The sequence below is a fragment of the Perognathus longimembris genome, chromosome 12 (assembly GCF_023159225.1).
Source record: "Perognathus longimembris pacificus isolate PPM17 chromosome 12, ASM2315922v1, whole genome shotgun sequence".
Lineage (NCBI taxonomy): Eukaryota > Metazoa > Chordata > Mammalia > Rodentia > Heteromyidae > Perognathus > Perognathus longimembris.
This window is the reverse complement of record NC_063172.1, coordinates 16,625,274-16,642,069: the sequence shown is the minus strand read 5'-3', so window position 1 is coordinate 16,642,069 and position 16,796 is coordinate 16,625,274. Positions and strand designations below refer to the sequence as shown.

General features: G+C 40.1%; 1 protein-coding gene across 3 annotated transcripts in view; it reads right to left on the bottom strand.

Annotated features, from left to right (window-relative positions):
* Nucleotides 1-16,796, bottom strand: part of Samd12 (sterile alpha motif domain containing 12) — a 380,057-nt gene that overhangs the window by 44,970 nt on the left and 318,291 nt on the right. The window contains exon 6 of one of the 3 annotated variants that reach the window (XM_048358513.1): nucleotides 4,377-6,880. The exons of the other annotated variants lie outside the window; for them this stretch is intronic. Coding sequence (XP_048214470.1) covers nucleotides 6,837-6,880 — 44 coding nt within the window. The 3' untranslated portion in view covers nucleotides 4,377-6,836. Of the gene's footprint in view, nucleotides 1-4,376; nucleotides 6,881-16,796 lie in introns of those variants that run through there. 3 annotated transcript variants of the gene reach the window in all.

Here is a 16,796-nt window from a genome sequence, read left to right as displayed (position 1 = left end):
TGCTTTCGGATCTGTGCAAATGTCCGTGATGGTGATTTTTGAAGGCTTGTGTCCTTATAGAGGATAATTTAATGTCTCTGGTTATTGTGCTTATGAAATAAAACTGAAAACTTTAAAGTGGGCTTGCTTTTTATTCATATTTACCCCAGGGAAAAAATTCTACATAGGGAGAAAATCCATACCAGGAAATGTTCCTCAAGGAAGCTCCAGAGTGTGTGTCTAAATGACATTTTCTCTAGGAGCCACTGGGCTTTTTATCCTGATAGGAATCCATGATTAAGAAGCATGTTAAATATTTGCTTTTCTTTCAATCAGGTGTCAAAACTATTATTATTTTTGTAATCAGTGGGATTTTGGAACATTTCCAGTCCTTTCTACATACTTCGTAAGGAACAAAACATTCCTGTCTGCACATGAATGTCATATACTCCATACTGGAACTTGAATTCAAAGCATCATGCTTATAAGACAGATATCCTATCAGTTGAGCACTTGAGCAACACCTCCAGCCTTTTTCTTTTTTTTTTTTTTTGCTTTGGTTCTTTTCAACGTAAGGCCTTATTTTCAACATAAGTTCTTATTTCCAGGCTGACCTCGGCTGTGATCCTCCCACTTGTGCTTTTCTGTGCCACTGGGGATGACAGATGTCCATTGTTCCTGGACACTGGGCTCCCCTATAGAGGACATAAGAGGCCCATGATACTGAGCCAAGCTACTGAGTAAGAGAGACTTTTGTGACCCGGCTAAACTTGAACTGTGATGGTCTGATTTCTGCCTCCTAAGTAGTTAGGATCACAGACCTGGCCACAATAATTCTTAGTAACTGAGATTAGAATTTCTTTGAAGGAGAAGTTATCTTTGCTTGATAAAGTTTTTTTTTAATTTTTTTTATGAGGTTTATAGTTTAGGAGATGACTTTCAGTCAAAACAATGACAATTGACGATTAAAATGCCCTGAAAAGCAATGGTATGAATTGTATTCTGTGTACAAAAAAGAAAGGTGACCTAAAAGTAGAAAAGAGGAGAAAAGAGAATATATGGACAGCAACCACAAGGAGACATAGCGGTCTAAAGGGATAACCAGAAAATAGCCCTATAACTGTATAGGACTTTTATAAACATGGATGTCCAGTGAGGAATCTGAAGGGGCTAAGTTCAACAAACAGCTTCTCTTCCTGCCACACATTTTCAAGAAGTTTATTTTTGGAAACAGTGTATAAGCTGACTTTTTAATATCAGAGCCTCAGAGGAGCCCTGAGAGTACCCAGGCACTTTAGGATCCATGGTGATCCTGACTTTCACATCCATTCTAACCAGGTCTCAGAGTGACCACAGCTAGAAAATTGTGGTTCCTTCTTCATCAGACAAACAAAACCAGGGCAAGCAAAGTAGACTGATAAATGCCAGTTTTGGAGTCCTACACATGATACCAAAGATTGCTAAGAAGGCCTAGGTTCCTGTGACTAGACACTGTGTGGCCAAATCAGCTCTGAGAAAAGTTTTTCCAATAATAGTGTGGGATGCTTGGAATTAAGGATCCAGAAACAACAGACATACCAACAATGCCCTCTGAATGCTACAAGGAGAGAGACTGGCCTTAGTTGGCCTTGAACTATCCCAGCCACACCACAGAGTTCATCTTGTTTACTTCTTCTTATAATCCTAGGTGGAAGGAGGTGGCTGAGCTTACAGAGACTTGATCACTTGTCTGTCCTTTCATAGAGTAGCCAGCATGTGGCCCAGACCTCCTTGCAAAGTCTGGCGTCTTTCTGCTGTGTTATATTCTTTAATTTATAGGAATAATCCAGAGCTATATAGCAGATGCCTTGAGGGAATATTTAATAAGAAAATAAAAGACCGATTGGCAAAGCAATCCCTTTTGCTATTTCCATCATTTTTGGTGATATGTTCTTACATTTGTCACAGAGTCATACACCTGTAATCTTTAAGGCAGACCTTTCTGTGATCAGGGTAAGGAGGAATGGGTGAGTTTTCTGGTGAATTTGACTGAGGGAAGGTAACCTAATATAAGGGAACAAGAATTCCCATCAGGCAGAGAGTTCTTTTAGTGGAAGGTAAGAGGCTGCAGGGTGGAACCCCAGAGATAAAGTAGAAAGGTAAGTGAGGATATAAGTATGTTGTTCAGTTACAAGCAGGCTCAGTTCTCAGCCAAGTAAATGTGTATTGATCACCTGCTATGTAGGAATGCAGCACTAGACAATATGCTGAGAATGCAAAGATGATTATGGTAGAGGAAACATGACCATCAGCAGCCAAGTCTCACTGGAGAGTATAGTAGACATTATGGAGGCCTCCAAAGTATCTTTTTAGTTATTATTTTCCTCATCCTAAAGGGACCTGAACTTCCCAGCTCTGGAGTATCAACCAAGAATCTCACTGTCATCTTTTGCATTAGTGACTAGTTTGGACATGAGTGCCATCCTTTCGTTGATCCTGTCAGAGGCAGGTCAGAGCTTTTGTCTGTTGGAAAGGAGAAGAGAAATCTTTTCTTCCCCTAGAGACTATCAGTGAGGAAACCCAAACTAGGAACTTTACCAATCATTTATATACCATGAAGGATTAAGCCAAATCACCCAAGAAGACAGGTCCAAGAGAATCACAGAAAAACCAAGTCCTAATAAACTGTGACCCTTTAGATCAAACTGCAAGTGAAATCATCATTGCTTTTTTCAATTTCCATGTTCCAATGTATTACAGTTAGAGCTTACTGTAACATGCTGAAAAAAATCCAACCAATTCAAGGAAATATAAAAATAGACCATTTGATAGCATGGATGTTATATATATGAATAGACTGATGGATTTCAGGAGGAGGCACTGATTTCCCAACTCTAGGATAAAGGAAACAATTTCTAACACAGTCATGACTTAGCTGAGTTTGAAAGGATAAACCAGAGTAGGGTGGTTGGCATGAGTAATTATCATGAATAAGAGGCACAAGGGCAAGAGGAAAATAACATGCAGGGGGAAACATAACTGGTTGGCATTTCCAGACCAAAAAATACAATGTTTGGTGGGTGGGAAACCACCATGGCTGGAACTGAGTTTGGGGTTTCAGTAGGTCGAAAATGCTTGGCAGATATCTAGATCTGCTTATGGTTGCATAGAAGGATAAAAATAAAGGAGGAAAGACTGAAGGCTAGTAGAGTACAGGTAAGGTAGAATTTACTCCTTTCAGTTTACTCACCGCATCCATTGGTGATGGGCATAAACTCAACTAGAAACACATGCAGTCCCTGCCCTTGCTGAGGTTACAGTTGATTAGGACTGTGCCCACATGTGTGCCCACATGACTGGGCCCACATGTTGAAGCTTTGGCCTATAGCACTAGTGAGAGGTAGTGGAATTTTTAGGAGGTAGGGATACATAGAAGAAAGTTAGATTACTGGAGAAGATATAAGGAGATAATAGGACCCTGGCGTATCCTTTCCCTCTGTCTTTACTTCCTGGTTGCCATGAGGTGAGCAGCTTTGCTTTCTCACACTCCTCACCATAGGCCCAAAGGCAATGGGAAGGGGACCAAGCTAGCATGGACTGAAACCTCTGAAATTGTAAGTAAATTAGTGTTTTTTCTTCTTTACAAGTGGATTGTATCAAGTATTCTCTCACAGTGATAGTCAGCTAACAGATGTAAGGAGGAAGCATGAGATAAAGTCAGTGGAGAAGGACCTGTATCTCTATGGGCATTTCACTGGTGGGAGACACAAAATTTATATGGTAGGAGCTGCACTTTGCTTACCTCCAACATAGCCTAATTACCAGTGATAAATCATATTCCAGCTACTACAGGTTGAGTTTGGGATCAGAAGTGTTTTAGACTATAAACCTTTTCAAATTTGAGGATGTTTATGTCAGTATAATGAGATATATATGGGGATGGGACCTAATTCTAAATGTAGAATTTATTTATGCTTCACATATATCTTATATAACATAGCTCAAAGAAAATTTTATACAGTATTTTCAGTGTGCCCGTGTTTTGCTTGTGACCTACCATTTGAGGTCAGATGTGGAAGTTTTTCAGTTAGATTATACCAATGCTCAAAGCATTTCTGTATTTGAGAGAATTTCAGATTTGGGGTTTTTGGTCAAGGAGCTCAACCTGTATTCCATTTCTGTTAGGCATCATGTAGCATGATTTTCATAGCAAATATTTATTTCTTCATTATTCTATGTTGTGTATGGAATCATATTCTTGCTCTTGGCTACTCTTGTCAACACTGGCTCTGAATATGGAAAGGCAAAAGGATTGTTAGCCCAGGGGCAAGCTGCTGTCTAACACGATGGATGATGGTTACCTCAGGGAGGATGGCATTTAGGTGAGCCTTAAGATGCCCTAGACTGATGTCGGACGTCTACAAGAAGGGGACAGATCTGCTGGCATCATTCATGGCTATTGTCTCACCTAGATTTAGCCCTGTCTGTGTGTTAGTCACTATCTGGCAAAGTGACTAATGGGAAGGTGACTTTATATTTTTATACATCAGAAGAAATACATTCTCTTCTAAGCACAACACATGGAAGTCAATTAGAGTAGGCTCAATATTAGCTGACAAAAGCCCCACCAAGTATTCCCATTAAAATGCTCTTTTAACTTGTTAACATGTACTTCTCCTTTAAATATCCAACTCTCTAAAAACAGCACCAGTTTCAGATAAATATTGCTCTGAGTACCTCTTTATTCATGAGAATCTGTTCATGCTCAAGGACCATCAGTTGAACGGAAAGTGCTGCTTTTGTCAAAATACTACTTGAACTAACAATGATTTCTCTTTTTTTTTCTGAAATGAAAGGTATTGTATATGTATTTTTCACACACCATTTTCTTCAGTTATAGTTTCTGTTCTCATAAGTCATCTGAGACACCCTATACAATAGTATTTTAGAAAGTAAGAAAAGTAATTCTAACGACAGGTAGCTTCTCACTAACAGAAGACATGAAATTTCTAGGGCGTGAATATGTTGTCTGAGACAGCAGCCCCTTGGTGTCTGTCCTTGTTCTCAGCTGCACCCACACAGCCTGAGTACGATCTTAGATGACATAAGAACTTTAGGATTATTTCCCAACAATATCATGAAGGCAGAGGAGGGCAAAATATGCTCTTGGGGTAGGGTTTAATCAAGATCCAGTGTATTGGCTTCATGATTAATGGGTTATCATGAGCAGGAGTGGCCTTCTGGAGTGAGTGAGGGTGAATCCACAGATAAGTATTTGTTTAGTGGTCTCTATGGAAGGCTGGAGGGTAAGCCAAACAGATTTGTTGTTGAGTTGTACCTGTGGCTGAATGTCTGACCTTTAGGACAGGAGGCTGTCCATCTAGGAGGTTAATAAGGTATTTCCCTGATAGGGCCAAGAGGTGTTCTATGGGGGAAGGCAGAATAAAAGCCAAAAGGGCCAGGGATGTAACTGAAGTAGTAGAATTATTGTCTCATGTATGTGAGGCCCTGGATTAAATCTGCAGTACTACAAAAATCAAATGCTGGCTAAAAGTTAGTGAGTGAAGTGTGGCTCTGGTTGGGCTATAGGGAACTGGAGAAGACAGAATATGCAACACGGGCTATTCAGGCCTGTGCTGTTTATTAAATGGTTCTTTGTGTCTGTCAGGTTCTCATTATTGAGACTACCATTTAAAAATGTACAAAAATCAAGGTGTATGGAGGAAAAGGAACTTACCTAGAATTACTGAACTTGGTCTCAAGGGAACACTTTCTCCTGTGGCAGCTGAAGCCTCAGACAGTGAACAAAGGGACTGAGGAGTGGGACAAAGGATGACCTAGACAAGGGATGGTAGGTGAGAAGCACCAAGCAAGGAAGGCTTTGTGGAGAAGCCAGCTGCACACCACTTAAGCCTGGCCTTAACATGATACCTTAGTTAGGCCTACTTGTGGCTGTGGTTAAATTGTACAACCAGGTTTCAGCCCACCTGTATGGCAGGCACCAGGTGACTCAGATGACACAGAAGACTACCTGTTGTTGCAACTGGGGAATTAAAGCAACCCCGTGTTGGTTATAAGAGAGGCAATGATCTGGCTTGAGATGAGGTGGCAAAGGTAACCTTGTATCCAAAGTTTTCTCATCTATTACTCACTTCTTCATCCTTTTAAATTTATTTTTCTATATCCTCACCTATCCTGGGTAGGCCATAAAACCTGCTTTTTGGTGGCTGGTCCGTTAGAAGTTCTTTCCCCGACGATTTCTTTCTCAGAATGGCAAATTTAATCTTCAACGTGGTTCTGCACTGCTGGCCCCAGAATTAAAAGCAAGCACTTTCAATGGGGGAAATTAAATTTATTTGATATACCTGTACATGTATAAAATTGGATCCAGCACCCGTTTGGTTTGCAAGCGCACATAAAATGCTTTTTGCTATACGCTGTACCTAATACCTGTTTTACAGCTGAAAGAAGGGCAACCTCAAAGACCTTCTGTTGTACTGATCCCAGGCAAGGTGATTATTAGCTGTGAGGTAGCATCATTTTCTGCTAGAGTCCCTCTGCACGTGCTGGGCGTCCTCCACAGCTAAGGAGTCTTCCTTGGGGATCCAAATATGCAGTTAACTGAATTTTCATTAAAAAAAAAAAAGTAAGGATGAGATGCCCAGGGGGAACGATACTTCAATTATGAATATCCATATTTCATTTTGCATTCTCCTCTCTGAAGTTTCCTGGTTGGTGCCACAGAGTACAGAACTTACGGTTGTGTTTGCAAGTAACTTGGCTTTCAGAAGAGCTAAATGAAATAAGATTTTGTCCTTCTGGGATCCATTCTATTTTCTGCTATGTAGTTCCTATGGAAATGAGCTGTGCTTCCTTTCTTATGGCTGACCAGGATACTTAAATCCCCAGTAAGAAATGACGACTAGAAAAAAATGAACAGAGAATGGGGGGGAGGCTGGGTCGGTTTGCTGGCTCCACGTAGGCGGCCTTCACTGGATACTGTAGGATCAGGATGGGAGTAGGGATGTCCATGTGGAGAGAGTTTGGTCTTAAGATCTGATCTGATTCCCTCCTGCCTTGGCTCTGTAGTCCACAACATTGAATGACGACTCAGGCCCCACAGTTGGTTTGAGGAACATTAGTTTTCTCTTGCCTGGGCAAGGCTTGGCACCCTCTCCTAGCTCTCACTATTTTCCTCTTTAACTTTTCTTATTTTTCTCTTTCTCTCTCATTCCTTCCTCACCTCATTTTTCTTCCTCTTCCTATTTTATTCTCTTTTCTCTATTTTCTATTCCCTTTCTCCTATTTTCCTACTCCTCACACTCTTTCCACATTCTTCAACTTCCCTTTCATTTACCAAAACATTAATTGACTAATTATTATGGGCGGTTACTACACTGGTGTTCTTTCCTTACAAAGAACTGAAATCAGAGTCTATTCTCTGGAGGACAAGGAAACTCTCCCCCCCCCCCCCCCCCCCGCCGCCCCGGGCTTTACTTTTCCTGTGGAACCGTGGCTATCTGGAAATTACTGTGGAAAGCAGAAGTTGGATAAAAAGAGGGTGATGGTAGTGCCGAGAAGTGAAAAAATCTGGGGTAGAGCATCTAAGCTGACTATGAGTAAGTGACAGACAGCACTGATATGGAAAGTACGAGAACATCCTGGCCAATTTGCTTGCTTTGGTGGGAGAGGGAACCTTGCTTGGGTATTTTCACATGAGACAGCTCAAGAGTATAAACATACTCAATCTTTGTACTTGGCAAAACTAAGGTGAGTAAGGGTGTGACTGGTATTTCAATGAGAAGCCTTGTGGAAAGATCCCATATTTTTAGCTCTGTGTCTTCCTGGACATTATCAGGTAGGTCACACTTCTAAGAGATGGGTTACAGAACTCCATTTTCTCAATCCCCAAACTGAAATAGTGGCAACGGATAGTTTGTACTATTTCTGTGCACAATTAAATTATCTATAGTAAACTACTTTAAACTCTAATGCTGTGTGCCACTAGTATTAATTTTATAAGAATGTCTCACTTTTTTCTTTTGATAAAGCTATTCTATAAGCTTTTTGTATAGGACCTGGCAAGCTGCCTGTGAATAGCAGGTCACTAGTAGGTCATTGGTATCAACACTGGGGCTGGTAGATATTTCTGGAAGCTTGTGTTAGTAATGTTACTATCTGGGGAGAGATAGCAGTATTGCATTTTGTGTGGGTGCACTTGGCATAATCTGTGATGTTCATCATGCCGCGTGTTCAGCAAGTTAAATAAATACATGTGCTCATCAACCTGTCCCCAACCAAGGCCAGACTGCAGGAAAGGAAGAGGATATGATATTCCAAGGCAACAAGAGAAGCAACTGATATGAAAAAAAAAAACCAAAACACCTACTTATTCCTAACTCTAAAATATTTATTGAATACTGGTGATGCACCCAGAAGAAAATGCCTGGCATGAGAAATGAAAACACTTGGGCTTGCAGCTTCTAAGAACCCTTTCTGTTGAGATATTCTTACGTTCCAATCTTTTTGAATGGTTCTATGGTACCCCAGAAAATTGTCTCCGATGCATTTTAGACACAGGTGAAATTTAAATGACGATGGCAACCTCAGCCGTAACAATAACAATGCTTAAACCATCTTCTCCCTCCAAGTAAAGATTTATTCCATGCAAAAGTTGGCTACATTTGTTTTGGGAGAAGATGAAGGATGTAGAAGAGGGTGTGGGGAGAATGCAAGTCCTTAACCACTTACTTGGAATATATTCGAAGTTTTAAAAAAATCATTGTAAAATCAATATGTCAAAACCTAGGTAGCAGTGAATGTTTCTCCTCTGGGATTGTTCAGGCCAGGGGTGACAGGAGCATGAGAAACAATTGCAAAAATGGTAGTGATGTAACACTTAATCTTCTCAATACTCTTTTTTTTTTTTTTAAATCAGTGCTGCAGCCTCCCTCCTGGAAACAAGAAGATTCCAGAGATCATGATTCATGCCACTTGGAAAGACCTGGTAAGCAGTGTTGGAAGTGATCTTAAATAATACTTCCTATGTCATCATCCATCTTGCCACACCAGTCTCTTTGGAGACAATAATTAATAACATGTATCAAATTGTTTCCATTCCTCTGTCCTGAGGCCATTTTCCTTCTTCCCACTCCCTTGTCAATTTCTTCCCATGATGATGAGTCATAAGAGTTCTTCCACTTCCTATAGGATCTCATTCTATGGCATGCCTTTCGAACATGCCAGTGCTCACTACATGCCCATTCAGTTCTCAATTTTCTGTACATAGTTTGGGACTTGTACTTGCGTGGCCTGTGTTTACCCACCACGCTCTGAGATCACCCACATTGATTTCAGGGGCTGAGGCACTTGTGTTAGATACTTCTGTTAGTTTCCTCTTCTCTCAAACAATAATGCTTTCTCCAGGAAGGCACTATAGAGCAAGCGTTCTGTTCTCTCTCTGGTTTCTCTATTGCCTCCTCCCTAATAGTTTCCCCAAATGTCCTTTCACTCTCAGTAACCATGTGATATAGCCTAATTTTGTTGACTTGATGCCTTTGGACAAACTAAATTCATAAGTTCGTAGACTCACATTCAAAATCATAAACTACACACTGTAATAGAAGTGACAGAAATAGAGGAACAGATCATAAAGACTACCCAAATGCAATAGAATCTAAAATGACCTATGCTTTATTACATATATAAGTATAGTTTGTGAGGTTGGAGTGTAGTTTGATGGCCATAAGCATGCTTACCATGCACAAAGACAGAGTTAATTCCAAAACATTCATTCACTTTCTAGAAAAAATGAATGCCATAAGCAAGAAAGTTATCCTACATCCCATGTTCTTGAGCTAGGTATTGTCAATACTTTGAGAACTATATTTTTTCAGTATTTTTCACATAACATGCATTTAACTTATATACAAATATTTAAATATATTTATACTCATTTATAATATACACAAATGCATATCATATATACCTATATTCCATATTTACACTCTATATACTTATTTTATTTTTTGCCAGTTCTGGGCCTGGATGTTGTTCCTGAGCTTCTTTTTGTTCAAGGTTAGCACTCTACCACTTGAGCCACAGCACCACTTCTGGATTTTTTGGGTAGTATATTGGAGATAAGAGTCTCACAGACTTTCCTGCCTGGAATGGCTTTGAACCATGATCCGCAGATCTCAGCCTTGTGAGTAGCTAGGATTATCAGCATGAGCCACTGGCTCCTGGCATATATACTTCTTTTTTTTTTTTTATAATGAGTATAAACGTCTATGGTCAGCCAGTAAGCTAGAAATAGGTTATGTTTCAAAGCTCTTTTTCACATTTACAATGAGAATGTCTCTCCTCACTGAATAAGTGCAATTGCTGAGTTTAGTTTCCCAGGCTAAACCTCAAAAATTCTTTTAACCTATGAAGTGTGAGAGGAACACATTTTATCTAGGATAAAGTGGACAAAACAGAAGCAGAAAACCTGTGAATTAAGTTCAGTTCTGTTAGTCAAATTTCTGTTCAAAATTAAGGTTAGTTTCCAGGTCTTGATCTTTAAAGATAATAATTCATATATTTAAGAATTATAATAACTTTTTTAGAGCACATAGATGTAAACAGCCCTACCTACCAGTACTTAGTAAATAATTCCAAGTAGACAGCAGAAGTGCCTTTAGCCAGCATATCTGTTTATGTTATATTTTAAATATGCATCCTTTTTCCCCATGGAATTTGGAGCCCGATGGGTCTTTTAGGATGCCTTGGACTCAACATTACAGAATTCAGCAAGCACAGTGTTTCCACTTTCCCTAAGATCCCTTATCCTTCATTCCTACTGCATTACTAATGCTAAACAATACTCGAATCCAATTAATCTCATAGGTCTTTACTACTTGCTTCTACTCCTGACCCCAAGGCTAAGGTATTGCCCCAGATGTGCTACAAAAGGCATTCAACAACTGCTCTTTGTTATGAACACAGATCAAGGGCAAATCGCCATTAGGCTCCAAAGTTACTCAGTGGGATTCCTCTTTTACCTATCTGGGTGAGACTTAAGGCTGAGAGAGTGATAGCTTTCTCCTCCCAGCACCAGACACCTTTTAATTTAACCAGACACCTTTTGCTAGAAAGGTGGTTAAAAGTCGTCATAGTAAAAAAGAACCATTAACCCAACCCAATTAACCAGTGATCTACCTGAAATGTCGACACTATAGAACCCAGGAGACACATAGAGATTCCCCCCACCCCCCACTAAACTCAAGTCAGTGGTTAGTATGTTCTAAGAATTTCTTTATCTTTCAAGTTTTGGTTATTTTCTTGACTCTGGTCAAGTCAAATAAATGATCTTGATTTTCTTAACAGAGCTTTTTAAAGAATTGTTCACATGATATTTGCAGGTGAGATTGCAACAATGCAAAGCCTGTATAATTCACAGATTAGCTTGGATGCTAGCTAGGCCTTACCCTAAGGATGGATTCAGCTTTCATATTCCCAGGTGGAAACTGGTCAGCCTTGGCCTCCTTCCTCCTGAGTCTGGCTGATCAGTATCACCCTCTGAAAACCTACCACCCAAGAGGACTCTTAACACCAGCCATGACCTTGAAAACAATGTGGTCAGACAAACACCATTCTTCTCCATTGTTCAAAGTTATACTGAACACTGATTGCCCTCCCTCCTTTTTTTTTTTTTTTTTTTTTTTTAATGTACAGAGTCGGTTTTAAATGAAATGCTTTCCTGTGACCTTGCTCACCATTCAGGTAAGTGTTCCACTGCAGGTTGCTTTATTCTGGAGTGAGGGATTATTTCTTGCTATGGCAGACCAAAATAGCCTAACAACCCGGACAAGCAAGCTGTTAGAGATACTGGCGGTGCTATCCTCTGGTGTCAGGCAGACACTGAGAGTTTTAACCTTTCTCTATGTCCATTGAAAAACACAAGCACTGGCAATGGAGCAAATAAAAGGAGGTGAATTTGTCCCGGAGCCGGAATCTACCTGGCCATTCCCAATCTGTGAATTTAAAAGAGAGCTGCAGCAGAACAGGAAATGGCTGAAGTTCAGTCAGTTCATTTTCTCCCCTCTGGGACTATTACTGTTCTCTCTTTATCTGCAACATGAAAGGTTAGCGGCACTTTCATTACCAACCACTTTCCTAATCTGGAGTTTTGAAGTCCTTATCTATGGCTCACCACACCTACATCAGGGGATTTTTTTTCTCTCATATTAGCAGTTGGGATGTTAGATTATATTTCTGTCATTCATTCACGTGTTTTATTCCACAAATATGGTGTTTGTTTTTTTTTTTTGGATGCCAGTAGTGTGGCTTAAATTCAGGGCCTGGGCTTTCTCCTTTAAATTTTTTTTTTCTCAAAGCTGATGCTGTAGTACTTGAGCCACACCTCCACTTCTGGCTTTTTGATGGTTACTTGGAAATAAGAGTCCCATGAACTTTTTTTCCTGCTCAGGATGGCTTAGGAGCCTTAGCTCTCAGATCGCAGCCTTCTGAGTAGCTAGAATTACAGATGTGAACCACTGGTGCCCAACATTAATATATTTTGAGTGCCTACCATGTGCCTGGCATCCAGCTGCAAGGCTAGGTGCTAATATACTAGGCTTATTTTACTCAAAGTATCCAATAGCATCTTACTGGGCCTATTATATTCCGGCTCTGTTCATACCATGGACCATATAATGATATAGTATCCCCTCATATAATTTCCAAATGGAAGCAGGAGTTAGGGGGCCATGAGGAAATAGAAAGGACAGTGACTCATTGAAATGGTCGTAAAAGCTTTAGCTAGCATTGGATGCCCCATCTTTCCCTATCTCATCTTAAATGAAGGAAACGGGAAAGCGGATATAGCTAACATTGCAAAGTCATATTAGTAATAAGCATAATGATGGCAGCACCCACATACATGGCAGATGTCCCTCAGAGGAGAAGTATTGAGAACTGGGACATAAAAAGGCCTTTTGTAAATAATCCCAAAATATATTGTGTCTGTTTATTAAGATAGCATAAGGAACCCCCTGAAACCCGTTGAATAATGGGAGAACAGGGAAATGTGATAGAGAAAACATTTATACAATAGGTTGGAAAAAGGGTTCTTCATGTCTGGAAAAAAAATCACTCACCAAATACAGGTCTGGACTTGGTAGCACACACCTATAATCCCAGCTACTAGGGGGGTGGCAGTTGGGAGAATCATGGTTGGAGGCAAGTTCTGGTGAAAAGTGAGTAAGACTCCCATCTCAACCAACAAGCTGAGTATGTATATATATATGCCTCTAATCACAGTTATGCAGAAGGCACAGGTAGTGGGTTCACAGTTCAAGGCCATCCCCAGGCCAAAATGTGAGACCCTATCTAAAAAAATAACTAATGCAGTACAAACAAAAGGAAGGTGGGGGTGGGTGGGTGGAGGGGATGTGCTTTGGGTGTAGGAGTGCCTGGAAAGCAATTGTGAAAACTTTAGTTCAAACTCCAGTACCTAAAAAAACCAAATAAAAAAACCCCACAGACATACAAAAAGCCAGACAAACCAAAAACTCAAGACCATCTGTCAGTTCTTGTATACCCAGGCCCAGACTCAGTGGATTCTTATTTTAGATTTGGTTACAAAAGCTGGCTAACTGCTTGTTAAATTCTCAGCAGATTAGAAATAGAAAATTAGTATACTTCAATGCTTATAGGAAAATGACAGCTGTCAGCCACACAGACAGAGTGGGAGGGAAAATCAAAACCATGAAACCAACACAAAGTTTACAAAAATATAGCAGATGAGTATACAGACAAGTGTTTCTAACAAGACTGAGAAAAGCTATCATCATTACAGCTAGTTTTCTAGTGTTATAATCCAGAGGCCTATGTTTAACTGACCAGGGAAGTTATGATTCTATTTAGAAGGATGCCACAGGGTAGTTAAGATGGAAAATAAAAACATAGGGTCTCTACCCAGGGCCAGTCTTGCCCTCAGGGAAATATGTAGTAATGTCTGGAGGCCTTTTTGGTTGTGCTGGTGTTGAGAGTGATCAGGCCTAGGATGCTGCAAGACATCCTATAATACACAATATACAGGAAGGGTCTCCACAACAAAATGCCTTGCTCCAAACATGCATGGTACCAAGGCCAAGAATTTCTGGTTGGATGAAACACACTTTGATTATTTGGGAAACTCATTCCTACTGATGCAGGCAAAGGACACTGAAACATCACTGATCATACCTGTCAAGGTCTGTCCAGCCGCCTTCAGTCTTACTTCACAATAACCTTGTGTGATAGCCAAGGGAGAAAGTACCATTTTCACTTTAGAGATAGAAGAGCTGACCGACAGAAGACTACACAAGACTGTACAAGGTTTCCATGATGGATAGATGCTCAGACTCCTTATCTTGTGCTTGCTACACTAAACCATTGGTCTTGAAATCTACTTATTCCTAAAGAATGTCACATTTAATTTGAACCGATAGAAGAGAAGATGTAGGCTCAGGTACAAAAAGTTCTTTGGTCTTCTCGTTCTTTGACTCTCCAGACAGCAGGCGAGCAGCCGGCTTGTACTAGACTATTATTCTAGGTGCTGAGCACAGTGATGACGGTACACCATCTCCTTGAAAATGGACTGGGGGTTGACTAAACATGTAGTGGTTGTGGATCACATTCTTCAACAATCAAGAGAGAGCGTTGCAAAATATGTGCGCCGAATGCTCCAGTCCTACTGATTTCTAAAGAAACATTGTATAGCTGTGTGTGACTTTGTTTTTGGTTCCATCTCTTGTTAATTTTTCTCTTTGTGCCAGTCACTAGACAACTTGCACTTATCCTCTGAAGTCTAGAACAAATGTTCCCTAACACTAGAGCTAGCAGTATATTATCTAGGCTCTTACATTATTTTGTGCATGCTAATATACTGTTAAGCACAGTGGGCATTTTATCTTTTTAATTTTTTTCTGACTTTAAAATCTTTATTAAACATCTCATTCCTATCTCTACAGGGGGTATTTTAATTGGATCTGCTTGTGTCTCAGTCTTTTAGCACTGGACTGAATTTCTTCAGGGAGTTCAAGGCTATGTTAGACTCTTCCCAATACCCTTTTCCAGTTTCCTTCCCCACTTTTTTGCCCTTATATATAGCCTAAAAAACAGCTCTTGCCTGCGGCTTGCAGTGGGGATTCATCAATGTAGAAGAAGAACAAGCAGAAGATCCAGGAAGTAAGAGAGGGACTTCAGAGTTAGTTCTCTTTATATCCTTGGCAGCCCATTCTGATTTGGCACCATGTCTCAAAGGCGACATTCTTTATACTAGCCTTCCTCCGTGTTTCAGCATCACTCTTTCCTCTTATTCATAAAGGTCAAAGGGTGCCCTAGCTCCTGGGTATTATAATCCTTTGGGTATGATCTCTTGTGACATTAAACTGAATCCATATATCACTAAGAAGTCCCCTTCTGAAACACTGCTGAAATGATGGATATTAATGGCACTTTCTCTTTCCTTCTGCAATAGTCTTCCGTATTTCAATTACTCCAGTGTCTACCAAATAATTTGGCCCAAAGAAGAAGCTCCATAAATGTTTATGAAATGTGTAAATGAATGAATACAGATGTTACAATCAAATTTTAATCAGTCCTAGTGTTTTTCAGTTGTCAAGAAAAGCTGCTTTCATCAAAGACTTCAATTTCCTTAGAAGTAGTGAATTATTTTTTTGAACTCCACTAGACACAGTATTACTTATTAGCATTACTATTCTTTGTCATTTCAACTTCATAGAAAAGAGAAGTAAGGTGATGCCTGGCCTCTCCCCTAGAGCATCTAACAGTACTACTTTTGAATTCTTTATTGCTAGCCTCAAACACAAAACAAAATCAAAGCATGAAACTTCTGTCCTAACCAGGCCCTGGTCAGAAAACTTCCACCTCTGAGGACACATATAATGACAGTTGGTTAGACAAGAAAGGGAAAAAAATAAATTGAATAAGACTCTCACATTTCAGGAAGAGTTCCCACCCAATGTGAATATGACACATTAAATGAACATCATTCTCAAAGACCTTCTTTTGGCGTCTTGTTGGTAGCTGTGTTTCCTAAGTTAGCAAATGCCTGCTGTTAACGTGAAAAGTAGTTCCAACTTAATTTGGTAACCGAGAAAACATATTTAGGTTTTGGTTGCTATTAGTGTTCCCAGTACTTTCTCATGCAGGCAGTGATTACAGAGTTAGCAGTGATGGTGGGCATTGACTATTTACAATGTTTTTGTAATAGGTGACAGGTCCTATGCTGAACATGTTCTGAAGTTTATCTTCATGACAGTATTATCAGGTTAGTAGCAACTCTGTCATTTTCTGGAGGGCAGAGCTAAACATGGTGGAAGCTAGTTGCTAAGATAGGACCTGAGTTCCTGTAAGATGACTCAAAAGGCCCAACTTGAAAATTCCTTCCTTGATTAGCCCCTCACCTCCAGTACCCAAAAGAGGCCATAAGTATAGAGGGCCTTCTGAATTTGTGCTTCTCTCTCTCTCTCTCTCTCTCTCTCTCTCTCTCTCTCTCTTTCTCCCACTCTTTTTCTCTCTCTGGTGCTGGTACTCAGGACCTGTATGCTGTCCGTTAAATTTTTTGCTCAAGGATGGCACTCTACTATTTGAGCCACACCTCCACTTCTGGCTTTTTGGTGGTTAATTGGAGATAGGAGTCTCACAGACTTTTCTTCTCAGGCTGGTTTTGAACTATGATCCTTAGATCTCAGCCTCCTGAATAGTTAGGATTACAGATGTGAGCCACCAGTGTGTGGTAAAGCTTCTGAATTTTCAATTGACGACATACCAGTTCATTTGATGTGAAA